The sequence below is a fragment of the Nannobrachium achirus genome, assembly GCF_963921795.1.
Source record: "Nannobrachium achirus genome assembly, chromosome: 1".
Taxonomy (NCBI): Eukaryota; Metazoa; Chordata; class Actinopteri; order Myctophiformes; family Myctophidae; genus Nannobrachium; species Nannobrachium achirus.
The window spans coordinates 36,855,019-36,870,316 of NC_137810.1; the positions used below are offsets into that span (position 1 = coordinate 36,855,019).

The window sequence follows — 15,298 nt, forward strand, 5'->3', positions numbered from 1 at the left end:
AGCTGGCTGGGAGGGAGGGGGGGAGAGAGAGAGAGACAGAGGGACAGGGAGGAGGAGGGAGGGGGGGAGAGAGAGAGAGACAGAGGGGCAGGGAGGAGGAGGGAGGGGGAGAGAGAGAGAGGGAGGGAGGGAGAGTACAGGGTTGTTTTTGAATCTGTTAGAATAAAATGGGCAGGACCAAAAAAAAAAGGAAAATGTTTCTAATGGGTTCCTGTGTGCCTTGTTGCTGGAGTGATGCCGTATCCCATGGTGGATGTGCTAATGGTTCTGGGGAGCAAGAGGACCCAAGCCAGAGCCAGACAGTGTAAACACGCAGACAAAAGGGAGCCGTTAGGAGTGTGAAACGCATGCCTGAGCGCACAGGTAGGCATCAGGTTTCACCCTCAGACGACACCCATCGCCGTATCTATGACAGGGAGGAGGCCATTTGCTTTTGTAGCGCAAAAAAAAAGAAAGAGGGCAAAAAACAAACAAAGTGAACAGACAAGTAGCAGGAGGACGGGGACGGTGCAGGCAAGGAGGAGTGGACTTCTGTCTCAGAGGGACGGTGAGCGGAGGGAGGGGGGGGGGGGGGTGGCGTTTGGAGAGATAAGTCAAGTCTGTGGTAGGGATGGGACGATAAGCGATATTATCGTTTATCGTGATAAAAATAACTCAATCGTATTGTGGAGATTTAATATCCGGCACCACTTAAACCCTCTAGAACTGGTAAAAGGTACTTATAATATACGTACTTAATACAGTCTTTTTTTTCTCTCTCTTTCAAATGTCTTTGCCAAAAAATAGTCGATCTTCAAGCTCACAACGCGTCGCGTTGTGAGCTTGTAGATCGGCTATTTTTTGGCAAATGTTCCACCCCAGGATAATGGATTTTGATTATCGTGATAATATCGTAAATCGCGATTTCTTTTGTCACAAATAATCGTGATATGAAATGTTCATATCGTCCCATCCCTAGTCTGTGGTCAGTCCCCGAACAGAGAACAGTGGCCATTTGCACGTTGGCTTGTTTATTTGTGAAGGGAGATAGCAGAGCGGGTGCAGCTCCCACCCAGACTGCCTCTGGGTCGCACAGGGCTTTGAGGTGGGTGTGGCATATTGTGTGTGTGATGACAGCAGATTGGTCCTGCCTACCCCTCTAGTGAAATGGTCAGCACTTAGCTTCCATTAAGGGATTTCCCTTTTCAGGATTATTGACCTTCTGGGCTTATTTTACTGGCTTGTGTGGATTTGTGGCGTTTAACAGTTTGATGAGGTTTTCCACAACCCTTTCTTTCCTTTTCCCCCCCCTCTCTTTTTGCTATGGAGGCAGAAATGCATAGGCAGCAGTGCAAGTGCTTTGCGTGAAGATTATGAAGGTTAAAATGCCCCTGAGAAGTTGTGTGTGTGTGTGGGGGGGCTGAGCAAGCTGTCAGTCATGTATGCTAACCACCCCGCCTTTATGGAAAACCTGGATTATCCTTTGAAATGTGAGCTAAATCTCACTCTTTTTTTGCGCCACAGGTGATAGGACCAATGATGTCCCTGTTCGAGACCTGCTCGCCTGGACTTTTCTAACCACGTTTGTCACAACCTAAAGCTGCCAGAGAACAGTCCACAGCAGGCAGTGCACCATGGCCTGCTCCCTGTGGAAACTACCCGCCCTGTACTGGTTCATCATCGCCCTGAGCCACGTCCACACCTCAGAGGGTAAGTGCCACACACACCACACCTCGTCTGTCCTCCAGGGCAGTGCTTCTTTCAACCTCTTCAGGCCGCGACCCCCCCGAAATAATCATATTTGATCTGAAACGCCCAGACAGGCACCTGGAATTGTAGGTTCTACAGACTATTGTTCTTTACTATTTCTAGCTTTGAAGCTGCACGCCGCGCACATGAACCATTGGCTGTCCCTTAACTCTACACTGTCAGAGTTAAGGGGAGACCTTGACATTTTTAAGTTTGAGAAACACTGGGCTAGAATTTGGCTTGAAAAAAAGACCATTGCATCAAAAGTAATCAACTATCAACTATACTATAAAAACTGTTCAAACTTTAGCCAAATTGTAAAATAATATAAGAAAGAGGCAAACATTTTGAAAATAGCTGATCTACAAGCTCACAAGTTGTCACAACGCTCAAAAACCTTTTATTGGAGACCCATACAATTTTGAGGCAACAGTAGCAAGGGCTGTAGAGTGTAGACAGTCACACAGCACTGCTTTACAGACTCAAACTAATTTAATTTAATTGAATAATTGAGTTTATAAATGCCTCCTCATTGACCTCATATCACTTTATTAAAGAAAAACCCATTATTTGATAACTTTTTATCCTTCCCCTACAGTCGCCACTCGCCATTATGGTGTTTTACTTGTTATTTTGACATTTTTTTAAAATATATTTTTGGGCTTTTTCTGCCTTTATTGATAGGTGTACAGTAGGCTGACAGGAAACGGGGAGAGGGGGGGACATGCAGCAAAGGTCATCATCAGGTTCGGGACTCGAACCTGCAACGCTGCAAGGGCTGGATTAGCAGCCTACAGTATGTGCCTGGACCACTACCCTGTGGCCCAGGCCGTTTGACCAGTTTTTATAGTCGGCTATTGTTTATTCATTACTTTTGATGCAGTAGTGGACTTTTTCTTTTCTTTCTTTCTTTTTTGTAATGTATTAAAAAGTTCCAAAAAGTTCTCATTTGATCTGCCAAATGCAGTAGCTCTATTAGTGTCAGTGAAAAGAACATTACACTGGTGCAGTGACCTCAGTGATTTTGGCACACATGGAACACTACTACTATGTGTAACATTTTGCTAAACGGGAGCCAGTAATGTGACTATTTTACAGTCACATAAATGTGACTCTCTATAGAGCTAAGTGTTGTCGGGTCAGAGATGAATTGTCACACGAAAAAGCTTTGACGTCAGCAGCGGAGCAGCCAGCGCCAGTCTGATTTCAGCCTCACAGCTGAGAACTCTGAATTAGCGCCGAAATTGTGGCTTCAGCCAGAACTGCTGGCTCCTCTGACTGGATGTGATGCTTATCATGTGAGTAAACGCAGCTCAGTCTGAGGACAGTGGGACCCAGGCGGAGGAAGGATCATCTTGAGTGGGTTTCATTAGTTGGTAAATTGTGATTTGTCTGAGATTTTCTGCTTCAAAGCACCAGTTGTCCCCAGTGGGCGTCAGAGCTGGATCAGTTTTGTAATTTCCTCGGCGGAGTCCTCCTGCCTGTGTCTTGTGGTGGGCACGCGCACGGATTTATTTATTTTCATATTTACTTTATTTGTACTGTGCAGCGTGACGTGTTGTGAGCCTGTGGGCTATTGTTGGCAAGGGACGCTGTTCCGTGACGCAGGCTTAACAATCGCCAGAAAATAAGCAAGATGTGGAATGAATATGTTTTAATCACTACGTGCATTTTTTTTTTATGAAGTCACTTTGCTTCTATTATAATTATGAGCTTTATGCTTCCAAACCATATCTCATAATCTGTATTCATTCGCATATTTCTTAATAACGGGAAGAACAGTACGGCTGTTTTGGGGAACACACGTACAATCAAACCAAGATGGAATCATTTCAATGCAATTCATCAGAGATGCCCAATGTGGTTCACTATTCACACTGTATTGATTATGATGAACCCAAGCTATTCATTTAGGTGTGAAAGATAATGGTGCCAACCGTGCCAATACCATATGGCCAATTGGCCATACCAATGGCTTAAGTTGCACCCAAAATATTCACACATTCGTACTTTGATAAAAAATCACACATGGCTGGCGTAACATAATGCATCGTGCATTGGCACACATTCAGTGATCCCTAATGTAGGTTTTGTTGACGCTAGTCTAGTGCATAGCCTATGGGCTTAAAAAGGATTTGGGAATCACCAAGGTTAATAGTAACGTTAATCATCTGCCCTATATGCCTGCACACCGAGATATCGTCCTCAAAATCAGCCCCGGGCAAAGACAGCAGTTACCAATTTTGGAGCCTGTGTGTGTGTGTTTATAAATAAACCCATTTATTTCTGCCATTTGTCATTCACCTTTTCCCTCTTGCTGGTTCACTTGGCCTCGTCTCCCCCTTCCCCTATCCCACCCCAGCCTCAGAGAGTCGCCCGGCAACAGTTCATTACAAACAATATCCCCAAGTAAGCATGGTTCATTAAACTGCATCCGGCCCCTAATATCTTTTTAATGCATTTTTATAATTGAATTAAATGGGTTAGTGCCATGCTGTAAATAGTTTGAAGTTTCTTGTCGTTTTATATTTTCAAAAAAAAAAAAACTTTTCAAAAGACCTGTCTAGAGTCTAGCCGGGATGGATAGCTGCAGGGGGCTGTTCTCTCCTCTCACCTTCCCTGCATGTAATAGGATGCACGTCTCAACCTCTGCACTTGACCTCATGTCCATAGGAATGTGGTTCATTCTACTCACTCACTCACTCACTCACTCACTCACTCACTCACTCACTCACTCACTCACTCACTCACCGCACACACACACACACACACACACACACACACACACACACACACACACACACACACACACACACACACACACACACACACACACACACACACACTCTCACTCACTCACTCACTCACTCACTCACTCACTCACTCACTAATCTGGAAATTGTGTTTATTATTATTTTATTTTTTCTAAAGATTTGTTTTTGGGCTTTTATGCCTTTTATTTATTGGATAGGACAGTAGACTGACAGGAAATGGGAGGAGAGATGGGGTGTGACACGCGGCAAAGGTCGTCCGGATCGGCACCGCCGCCAGGCATCCATGCCTATGTGGCAATGCCTAAGTGGTGTGCACCTGGCCCAGTAGGCCAGCGGGCGACCCCAGAATTGTATTTATTTTTGCCTCTGGGGGCACCACCTCCTTTTTTGTATAGAAACAGGAACTCGGTTTGGCTCCGCCCCTTTCTTAGTCCACTTCCTCCTGTGTGCTCCTGTGTTCATTACTTCAAACAATAACGCTACATGTTCAGGGCAGTGGTGCTGACAGATTCTGCTGTTAGCACCATTCAGAGATTACTCACTCACTCACTCAACTCACTCACTCACACACACGCGCACGCACGCACGCACGCACGCACGCACGCACGCACGCACGCACGCACGCACGCACACACACACACACACACACACACACACACACACACACACACACACACACACACACACACACACACACACACACACACTTGTTTGCTCACATAGTCTGCTTTCTCTGGTCATTCGTTTTATTTAAAGCTTAGTCCAGTCCAGTGAAATCAAATGCCGTGAATTGTGTTTGTTTCTTGTCACTGAGTCACAGGAATGTTTCATCTATTAATTTGCCTTATTATTTTAATTAAGCTACATACAGTATATGTGGCGGAATGTTCTAGACGGAACCTCATTAGCCTGCAGCCCCTCTCAGCCCAATGACGTGGAATCCACCACATGAGATGGCGCTATGTAGTCAATATAGGAAATTGCAATGATATGGCCATTTTGGTTCAAATGTTCCATCTGTCTTATGGACAGCAGTTTCCAGCCCAATCTTACAATTACAATTACTTCACGCAAAACACTGTATTATCATCTAGTACAGCTGTTGAGTCTGCTGGTAGCAATAGTATTATTCGCAACAATATCTATTCTATTGACCGATATAAAGAAGCCTCATAATGCTATATATTCAAATTAAAGCCTCACTATGTAACCTTTTTATGAATAAAATGTAAATTTGTCAAATCTGTATGGTAGTAGGATATCGTAACTGTCGGGCAGAAACCTCGTATCTCCAAGTTTCAAATTTGTACTTTTTTTCGCAAAGTAAAGCCCTGCTTCATCATACAAGGCCGTCGCACAAAAGTAGTGAAAACAGCCGATCTACAAGCACACAACGCCTCGCACCGCGAGGCGTTGTGTGCTTGTAGATCTGCTGTTTTCACTGGTTTAAATCATTTTTAAAGCGATAAATGCAAAACGAACGGTTGTGGACATACAAGGTTTTCACCCGATAACGACGATATGTTGGTTGGTTGTATGTGGTCTCCCTTCTCTTTTAGATTGTGTCAAAGGTCGTGTCTCACCTAGACATAGGATCTTGACCTGACTGTCAACATGCAATTTATCCCCCGAGCAAGCAGCTCTATTAGCTCAATGGTAAGAAAACAATCAGCACTTGAGCAGGAAACTGGGGTAGAAGAGGAAAAGTTACATAGTGATGCTTTAAGGCTGAATGAATAAGGGCTTATTCAGTGTCTCACATTTTGATTATTATTTATTACATTTAATTGGTCCCCAAGTACAGGCGCCAATATTCTACTGACTGAGTGAGACATTTGGTCATAGGGCAGCCACATGTGTAGCTTAACTAGCTTACATCAGGGGTTCTCAAAGTGGAGTCCCGGGACCCCCAGTGGTCCTTGAGGGGAAAATTACTTTATAGTAAACGTAAATACTACATCTACGAGCAATGCTCAGATCTAGCTATTTTCCAAAGAAATATCTTTGCAGCGGGAATATTTTAAAAAGCTTCTAACAACACAAATCTTATATGGAGGTCCCTGTCAGAAAAAAAAACTTTCAGATAGGGGTCATACATATTAATTTGGGGGTCCTTGACATGAAACAAGTTTGAGAAACACTGTCTTATTATACAGTATGTTCCAAACTCGCTGCTTTATCTTAGATGCTGTGACCTGCTTGGATGTGCTGCAGCATCCAGACCCGCCCCGCTGGCATTTGGAGTGATCGCCTTTGAAGCTACGGCTCGTTCTTTCTTTGTCCTAGCGGCATCGTATAGGAGCATCGCCATAGCAACATGGCAAAAATTAGACTGTAGGAAATTATTTTCTGGTCCATATGCCTTCAAAACAATCTTAACTACGTCTGCCGGTGGGGTTGTTGTGGGAATATATCTGTAACTGCGACAAAATAACAATTCCCAGCCAGCTCAGACGAGCGCTCTCTACAAAGGCTTGCCTTAGAATTGGAACGCACTGAGGAGAAAGGCAGAATTAGGGAGCATAGCAAAGATTCTGTGCCAAGAAATAGGCCTAGATGTGGCAAAGTTAGCAGACGCTGCGTGCGTGCATGGAATACATTAATGCAGCATTTCACTGATTTCTATCTGGTGTTTATGCTTTTCCTGTTAATGATGAGTAACATTGCTGTATGATGCACTTCATCAGTGCATGATGTTGTCATTGGTCAGCAAACATGATCTGGCATTGAATCAAACCTCTCTTGTGCCAAAATGTGAGGTTTTCAGATTTTTGTTCTGTTTTAAACAGATGATTTTTTATTCATTTCAGAAATGTACCCTATGCAAACTGGTTGCCATATGGATTTCACATGACTGCAGTCAATTTTTTGTTTGGACAGCCTGTTTGACATTTCATAGAAAGTCACAGGCGTGTACAGGTTCTAATGCTATGGACTCTGGGTGGTGGTTATCTCTGCAAAGGTTACACAAAGAACATTCTGTGGTATGAAAGCCATTTCCAAGTCTTTCAGTAGCAGAACTTGAACAAGTGTTAACACGCCCAACACAGAGAGCTTTGGTTCTCTTAACATTCCCTCCAAACCAGGCTATTGTTTTCGTCTCAAAGCTTGAAATGTTTGAAGTACTTGAGATTTTCTCAAGGGCAACGGGGAAGGGCACCCTTAAAAGTCCTCCCTTTCTAACATGCAAAAGGAAAAGAAAAGATACCTGAAGTCTGCAGTGGAGGGTAAATGGAGTGAAATAGACAATTAAGGCCTTCTGAAATGTCATTACTGGAAATAAAAGCCCAAGGCTTAATTTGAGCTGGATTCCTGCCGGAAACGATGCAGCCTCATCTCAGTGTCTGCTGCCCCACCAGTACCACCTATTTGCAATGGCTTGCTAGCTCTTATGGCAATGGAAATAATTTATATTCATATAACCTTGTAGAGTCTGGGCCAAACCTGATGTTTTCCCTCTGGATGAAACTCGGAACTTTATAGATCGCACACAGACAGACTGTTTCCCATTTCCCACCTGCAGTTTGCAGGGTTTATACTGGTCTGGAGTAGCTTTTTTTGAGCGAGGCTTTGAAACACAATAAATCGACCGCTTGATTTGCGAAGGGCTACTCGCCTGATATAAGAACTGTGCTGTGTTTTCTACAAGAGAGCCACAGATGAACCCTGTCAGGCAAAGTATAGCTAAAGCCAAATGTCATGCTTGCTTTTGAATCGTTTCAATTAGGACTGCACAATTAATCTGCAGTAATGTTAAATCATGATTTTATGTTTCACAATTATGTAGTCATTAAACTTGGCAGTTAAGTCAAGCATCTTTTTGGGCCAGCTGAACCTGCCCTCGTATCCTCACTATTGCACAAGGTCTATTACACTAAACATGTACATCCCATCATGTCCATATCCATCAGGCTCATAAGAGGTAAAACCAGGTCATTGCATACCAATTTTGACCAAATATACTGTATGTAACATATTTCTAAAAATATATACATTTCTAAAATAATAAATGAATTAATAAAACATAATTTTGATTAATAATACTTACAATATTAAGCAAAATTAGGGACAAATTGAATGCTTAGGATTAAGTATTGCTACTTTGCTACAGCTTCCAATACATTTCTCATTGGATAAAGAAGGAAAATATATAAACTGTGGAGGCCAAAGGGGTGAATTTTCTCCTTTGTCGGTTCCACAAATCAGTCTGTCCTGCATCCTCTGCCTGACGTCACCCCGGCGCTTTTGTCTGGCTTCCCAGGGAGCCGGACCAGCATGGGGTCTGTAGACGGAGGCTCCACCATGCTGCCTCCACTCTTTCATCGCTAGCCAGCCTCGGCTGATGAGGAGATAAGAGGACAATGGCTCGTGAGAGCTGTAGCAGTGAGGTATAAGGTGCACCGTAGCCCCTGGGTCTCCTCCCTGCCGAACACTTCAAAATCCTCATTAGGACTTTCAGCAGAAGGAAGGAGGGATTTTGTTGGATTATTGCGTTGTCACAGCTGGCTCCAGGTCGGTGTTTGTCATGCAAGAGCGTGGACGAGCTCTGACACGGTGGAGCCAATGCTGCCGCCGCCATACCCTTCCCCTCCACCCAAACAACACATTCTTCACGTATGCCCCTCCCTCCTCGGAGGTGGCTGAGGTAGCAGTCGGAAGAATGTGAAATTAACCCTAAATGGAGGAAGAATGGTTATTAGCGTGGTGCCCTTGCCGAGGGTTTTTATCGCTGTTTTAGTGCCCCGTGTCAGGTGCCTGTGGGTTTGGGCTGCTGCGTCAGCATTGCTCTTAATGGTTATTTATGTTGGAGATAACCTTGGGAAGCATCATTAGTTTGCTGTTTGCTGTCACCGTCCATAACTCATCCTGAGATCTCGGGCCATCACGCCTATTTGGCAGTCCAGACGAGTGGATACAATGCTTCGTTTCAGCTCTTGCCGCACTCTCAATTTGTCATTTTGCAGCAGAGGCATGGTAAACAGTAATTTATGATTCTATTTATCCACTCTGTCTTTTTAACTTCCCAGACCCCTCTTTTTTTTTCACCCCCCTTTATGAACATGAAGCAAAAGGCATTCCTTCGGGGAGCTGTGGCAAGTTGTTTAATTAGGCCTAAGTCATGAGACCAGCAGACATCGCGAACAAAACAAGGAGGCTGTGTTCCTAGACATGTATCCCGGCGTTTTACATGCTCCTTAATTGGGTTTCAAACTTGTCTAGGGGAGAGTAGCTTCAGTGTGACAGAACTTCCTGCTTTGTGTGGAACCCTCCATCTTTTCCCATCATTCCCTGCACTGATGTCAGGCGGATAATGGGAATTTGCACCGGTCCCGCGGGACCCCATGCTGGGTGGGAAGTAGGTGCTGTGCGAGTCGCCCGAGATTAGTCATCTACCCACATCTCCCTATCTGCCTTGTTCCTCGCTCTCTCATGCTTTGTCTCGTTTTGTTCTTGCCGAGGGAGAATTATGCGGGTCTCTAACAAGTATATCCCAAGGAATCTACAAAACATGCTCCGATAGCCACTGAGTTGGCTCCGTGAACACCAAAGGAGAGGAAAACAGATATGACTTATCAATCTCATGTGCAGCAGCCTATGACCAAACAGCAATTATTCATGGAACATTTATTGTTTTGCGTTTTCTGTTGGTTGCCTCTAATCTGACCATGGTAGACGTGACTGGCGGTATGTGGGCATTTCTGCGTAAAGGATCTGCGATTTCCCAGAGAGATAGGTCTCTATTTTAAATGCCTCATTTTGTGTGCTTCTCCGCGTGTTAGCTGCCCTTTGGGCTACACAGAAGTTGTTTTAACTTGGAGGCGTGCTGGTAGCTGACCGTATAGTGAATCCACCACATAATCACAATATCCCCATGTCGATTCTAGCCGGAGGCCTGCGTAGCATGTCGTTCCCCTTCTCTGCCCCTCAATCACTTTCCTGTTTATCTACACTATCCTGTCTGAGCAAAAGAATAAAAGGTGTTGTTTAACTTGAGTCTTCTTGCATAACGAAGCTCCATGCGTTGACATTAAGCCAAACCCTATGGGCTCGGAGCTACCAAGCTTCACGATGGAAATAACAATGCGTCTATCAAAGTTCTTTGTTTTGGAATCACACGGAGCCAGTGTAGGACTGCAGACAGACGTCACACTAGATGAAGAGGCTGTCGGGATGAGGAGAATGTTTTTGATTATCCAATGTAGATGGCATTTCAAACAGGAACCGCAGTGTACACCTCAGGCCAGACGAATGATCTAGCTCATTGGAGGTCAAAGGGTAGATGTAGAGCGGTTTCCTGTCTGCTACCGTAATATAGTGGAATTTTAAGGTGATTAGAGTCTACAATATGAGGCTCACACAGAAAGCAGCAGTCGCTTCATGTGACTCATACAGGCAATTGCAATTAGAAAAGAACATTCGAGTGTTTGAACCTTGGTTACATCTCCCACTAAATGACTAGTCATTGTTGGATTGGTTCAGCCGTTAACCATACAAGTGTTTTCATTTATTATGCTGCTCGACAAGCCACTTTTTCTTGTTCTTCAATGCAAGCCATTTCCGTCCCTCTGCACCTTCCTATTTGTGCAACAACAGACATTGAGGGATAAATGTTTTGAAGCAGTCTTATGTGAACCGCTATTTATGAAACCATCAACTCAACCGCCTTGAATTTTCCATTCCATATCGGTGGAAAATGCGCACACGCCGCAAACAGCAACAATGTGCAGGTGTTCAAAGGGGTATGTAATCATAGCTTTTGATTGTGAACATGCTGTTGAAAGGCATGTGCACCGAGGCAGAGAAATGCACAGTTACGGTCTCAACCTAAAGCATGCAATGAAAACTGATTGTCGCACACGTTGATACAGTGGAACCACTCACGTAATGGCCACATTTCCCTTAAGAGATCTTAGCAATATTTCCAAATGCTCGTCATTTCACAGATTTCTCCCAATTTCACCCTTAAGAGCAGGCTGCGAGATATCCCTTCTTGCCCTTAGTGAAATCCTCTTTGTCCCCTTGCTTTCAGTCCTGATTTAGAGCGGCCATAAATCCTAAAGAGACTCCTGTAAACCAGGGGCGGTGAACGTACAACCATAAATATAAAGGATTTAGGACCACAGCCTTATGAAGGCACTCTGAGTGCCCACTCATGGAGCCGCATTCACAGGCTCATATTTTTCCCCTTTTTCGCTCAGAGGTCTGGTAGTAGTATCATACTTGTAGTCTATTCATAAGTCCCTTGAGTACCGGCAGCCAGCTATAACATCGAATCCGCTACTTAGCTGGTTCATCTCATTGCTGAGTTATCGCACTATGGATGGGATAATATGAAAATGTCATATTACGATTGTTGTGACAAAAGAAATCACGATTTACGATATTATCGCGATAATCAAAATCCATTATCCTGGGGCGGAACATTTGCCCAAAAATAGCCGATCTACAAGCTCACAATGTGACGCGTTGTGAGCAATATTTTGGCAAAGACATTTGATAGAGCGTGAAAAAAAAGAACTGTATCAAGTACGTATATCATAAGTACCTTTTACCAATTATAGAGGGTTTATATGCTACCGGATATGTAGCTCGGCAAATAAAACGTGGATTGATCCCAGTGCATGACGGAGGACGATATCACGATAAATTGTGAGTGTTTTCTTAATCACGATAAATGATAATATTGCTTATCGTCCCATCCCTATATCGCACTAGTTTGTCACTTCAAGCCCCAGAAGTCATTATCGGCTGATTCATTTCCCGTCAAACATAGCTCACGTCAGGCCGGCCCTAGTTGTGACAGCGGATCAGTATGGCTGCTATGACCTCACCCTCTGCAGAGTCAGAAGTTTGACCTCTTGGAGTCATTATGACCCCAGAGTGCTTCCGTGTGTCAAGGGCTCAGTCCTCAGCTCCTCAGGCAAACCCTCTCAAGTAAATGATGGGCTGAACAAACACTAAATGCCCTGTGCTGTGGTCCGCCTCGTGGTAGCCCATTACCAATCAATATCAAAGGAAATAAGTCATTTTGAATCAATCTCCTTTTAGTATGTCAGGGGGTCTTTTATGATATTGACGTGTCTCAGCTGGAGCACATAACCCCCCCTCTTTCTCCCTCTCTCTCTCTCTCTCGCACACACACACACACACACACACACACACACACACACACACACACACTTATTTAAGTAGCCAACAGGCACACTATTTAAGGCCAGTAAACATGACAGGCATCTAATAAACCCTTCAATAAGACCTTCAGAGCGCCCCCTTGCTGTGACAATGTGAAGGATGGAAACGGATTGAGAAGAGAATGGGAACGGTAGGGGGGCAGGCTGAATCCACGGACTTGATTCAAGAGAGGTTAATAAGTACACATATGAGACTGTCCTCATCAAAAAGACCCGTTGTGGCCAGTCCTAACAGTCGGTCCAGTAAAAAAAGGGGAAAACGAATTTGTACGAGACAGTGAGGCAACAAGATTATTTTGTTTGCCTTTGAGATGTAATGAATAGAAGCCAATAAATCCTTGATGAATTGAAACAAGGGCCACATTTAATTTTAGCTAAAGCCAGCTCACATTTAATGCCAGTGTTGTGAGACAGGAGGCCTGGAATGGCAGATGGCGCTCGGTCTGTAATACAGAAAAATAAATAAGAAAATAATTAATGGAAACAGTATGTCTTGGTATCAGGTGTATATATATCGTCGTTGTCGGGTGTAAACCTTGTATGTCCAAAACTGTTCCCTTTGAATTTATCATTTAAAAAAGGATTTAAACAAGTGAAAATAGCCGATCTACGAGCACACAACGCCTCGCGGTGCGAGGCGTTGTGTGCTTGTAGATTGGCTATTTTCACTAGTTTTATGCAACAGTCTTATATGATGAGGCAGGGCTTTACTTAATTTTGAAACTTGGAGATACAAGGTTTCTGCTGGACAGTGACAATATAGTTGTTGCAAAGCAATTAATTTGACCTTCAGCGAGCTGAGTCAGGAATGAGATGGGATGAGATGGAATGGGGGGGTTGTCTTGTCAGACAATCACTCTGAATAAAACAGTGACTGTGTCGCACAAGAATTGGCCTAACCCTCCCTGCAGCTTCTTGTTCCGGTGGATCTGTGGTCTGGTCTGAATAAGAACCACATCAAGAATTCAGCTGGAGCAGGAGTAGTGTCATCGGGGCATGACTAGCCGGTTGGTCAGGGAATTAAAATGCCAGGTGGGGGTCAGTGGAAGCACTCGCTGAATAATGTGACACAAATGCATACACATGAGAGGGCCTCCCGACTGCCCTGGTGCAGGAAAGAGGAAACTGCTGTGGTCTGGTCTATCCAAGGAAGTGCACGTTGAGGGTGGGGGTGGGGGGGTGAAGCGAGCAGAAGGTCCCCTCTCATTTGCCTGCGCCGACACAGTTGACCCATGGGTGGAATGTGTCCTTATTGAATCGTGCTGCATAAAATGCTCCATTGGGCCAGGGAGGGAAGTCTGGTCTCCCCAATGTCTCCGACTCAATTTTTTCATCGTTTAGAATGGGGAGAGGAAATGATGTTGAGCGCAGGAAGGGTGAGGAGCAAATACGAGGCAAATCCAATCTTAAAGGTCTTTTGCAACAAATACGCCTCGCTGGCCGTACCCACATCCTTATTGCAACGATTAAACTCTGGATGACTTGATAGCGTCTGAAGCGTGTCACTGATAAGGCTGAGTAATGGGCTCCAAATAGCTTGTTGTCACAAAAGCCACAACGGCTTCAAACAGCCAGAATGGCATTCTTCTTTTAGAATGACTCATGGAATCTGTTTAATATGCATCGATCAGACAAAAACATGTATTGCACAAAAGAAAAAACAGCACTTACAATGCGTTTCTCGAATAAGCTCACGCACACGCTTCAGAATGTATATTGAATTTTCAATACAAATAATGGCAGAATGTCCTTTTTTTTTAAACAGGCTTTCAGAACTACACAGCGTGGCCAAAGGCCAAGACCTCTAGAACAGAGTCTGTCTGTATGTATCGATGTCTGTGTCCTCGCATAAACCAATCGCAGCTCATGCTATATCCATGACATCACAAGACACAACTGTGAACTTTGGATCGTGGTTGAAAATGTAATGTAATGAAAAACTCAACATTGTTCTTGTGAACCACTTTTGCACTTGGGTTAAGTTATTATGCAGATTCAATGATTGCCATTTCGATTTAGCCAAAGGAGAATAACTGTGTGTGTGTGTGTGTGTGTGTGTGTGTGTGTGTGTGTGTGTGTGTGTGTGTGTGTGTGTGTGTGTGTGTGTGTGTGTGTGTGTGTGTGTGTGTGTGTGTGTGTGTGTGTGTGTGTGTGTGTGTGTGTGTGTGTATTTTTTAAGGAAGCCAGTTGAAATCAAAGTGAATTGGCCCCACCATTATTATAACTAGCCCTTACCCGTTCAAAGATATGAGCTCCGAAATGATGTGCAGTGTGTGGGTTATGGGATGTGCACTGTGCACACAGTATATGAGGGATGGAAAGTAACTTTAACTGGTGCTTGCATGCTAATATGTAGGAGCATCAATGTAAGAAATACCCGTTCCATTTAACGGCTACAGAGATACTGTGTACCGATCTGCATGATTTTTGGACAACATCTGTAACAGGGCCAGAAACCCCCCCCCCCCGCCCGCCCGCCCGCCCGCCTGCACACACACACACACTCCCCCCCCCGTGTGTGTGTGTGTGTGTGTGTGTGTGTGGGTTTGTGTGTGATTGTGCATGGCCTGAACAACAGCGCCCCTCCCTTAACATGTGTGGTCA

General features: G+C 44.3%; 1 protein-coding gene across 1 annotated transcript in view; it reads left to right on the forward strand.

The window, feature by feature from the left end:
* Positions 1-1,613: 1,613 nt before the first annotated feature.
* Positions 1,614-15,298, forward strand: part of adgrl2a (adhesion G protein-coupled receptor L2a) — a gene marked incomplete at both ends in the record, with an annotated part of 126,368 nt that continues 112,683 nt past the window's right edge. Inside the window, one exon of the mRNA XM_080728596.1 lies at positions 1,614-1,689. Coding sequence (XP_080584722.1) covers positions 1,614-1,689 — 76 coding nt within the window. The remainder of the gene's footprint in view (positions 1,690-15,298) is intronic.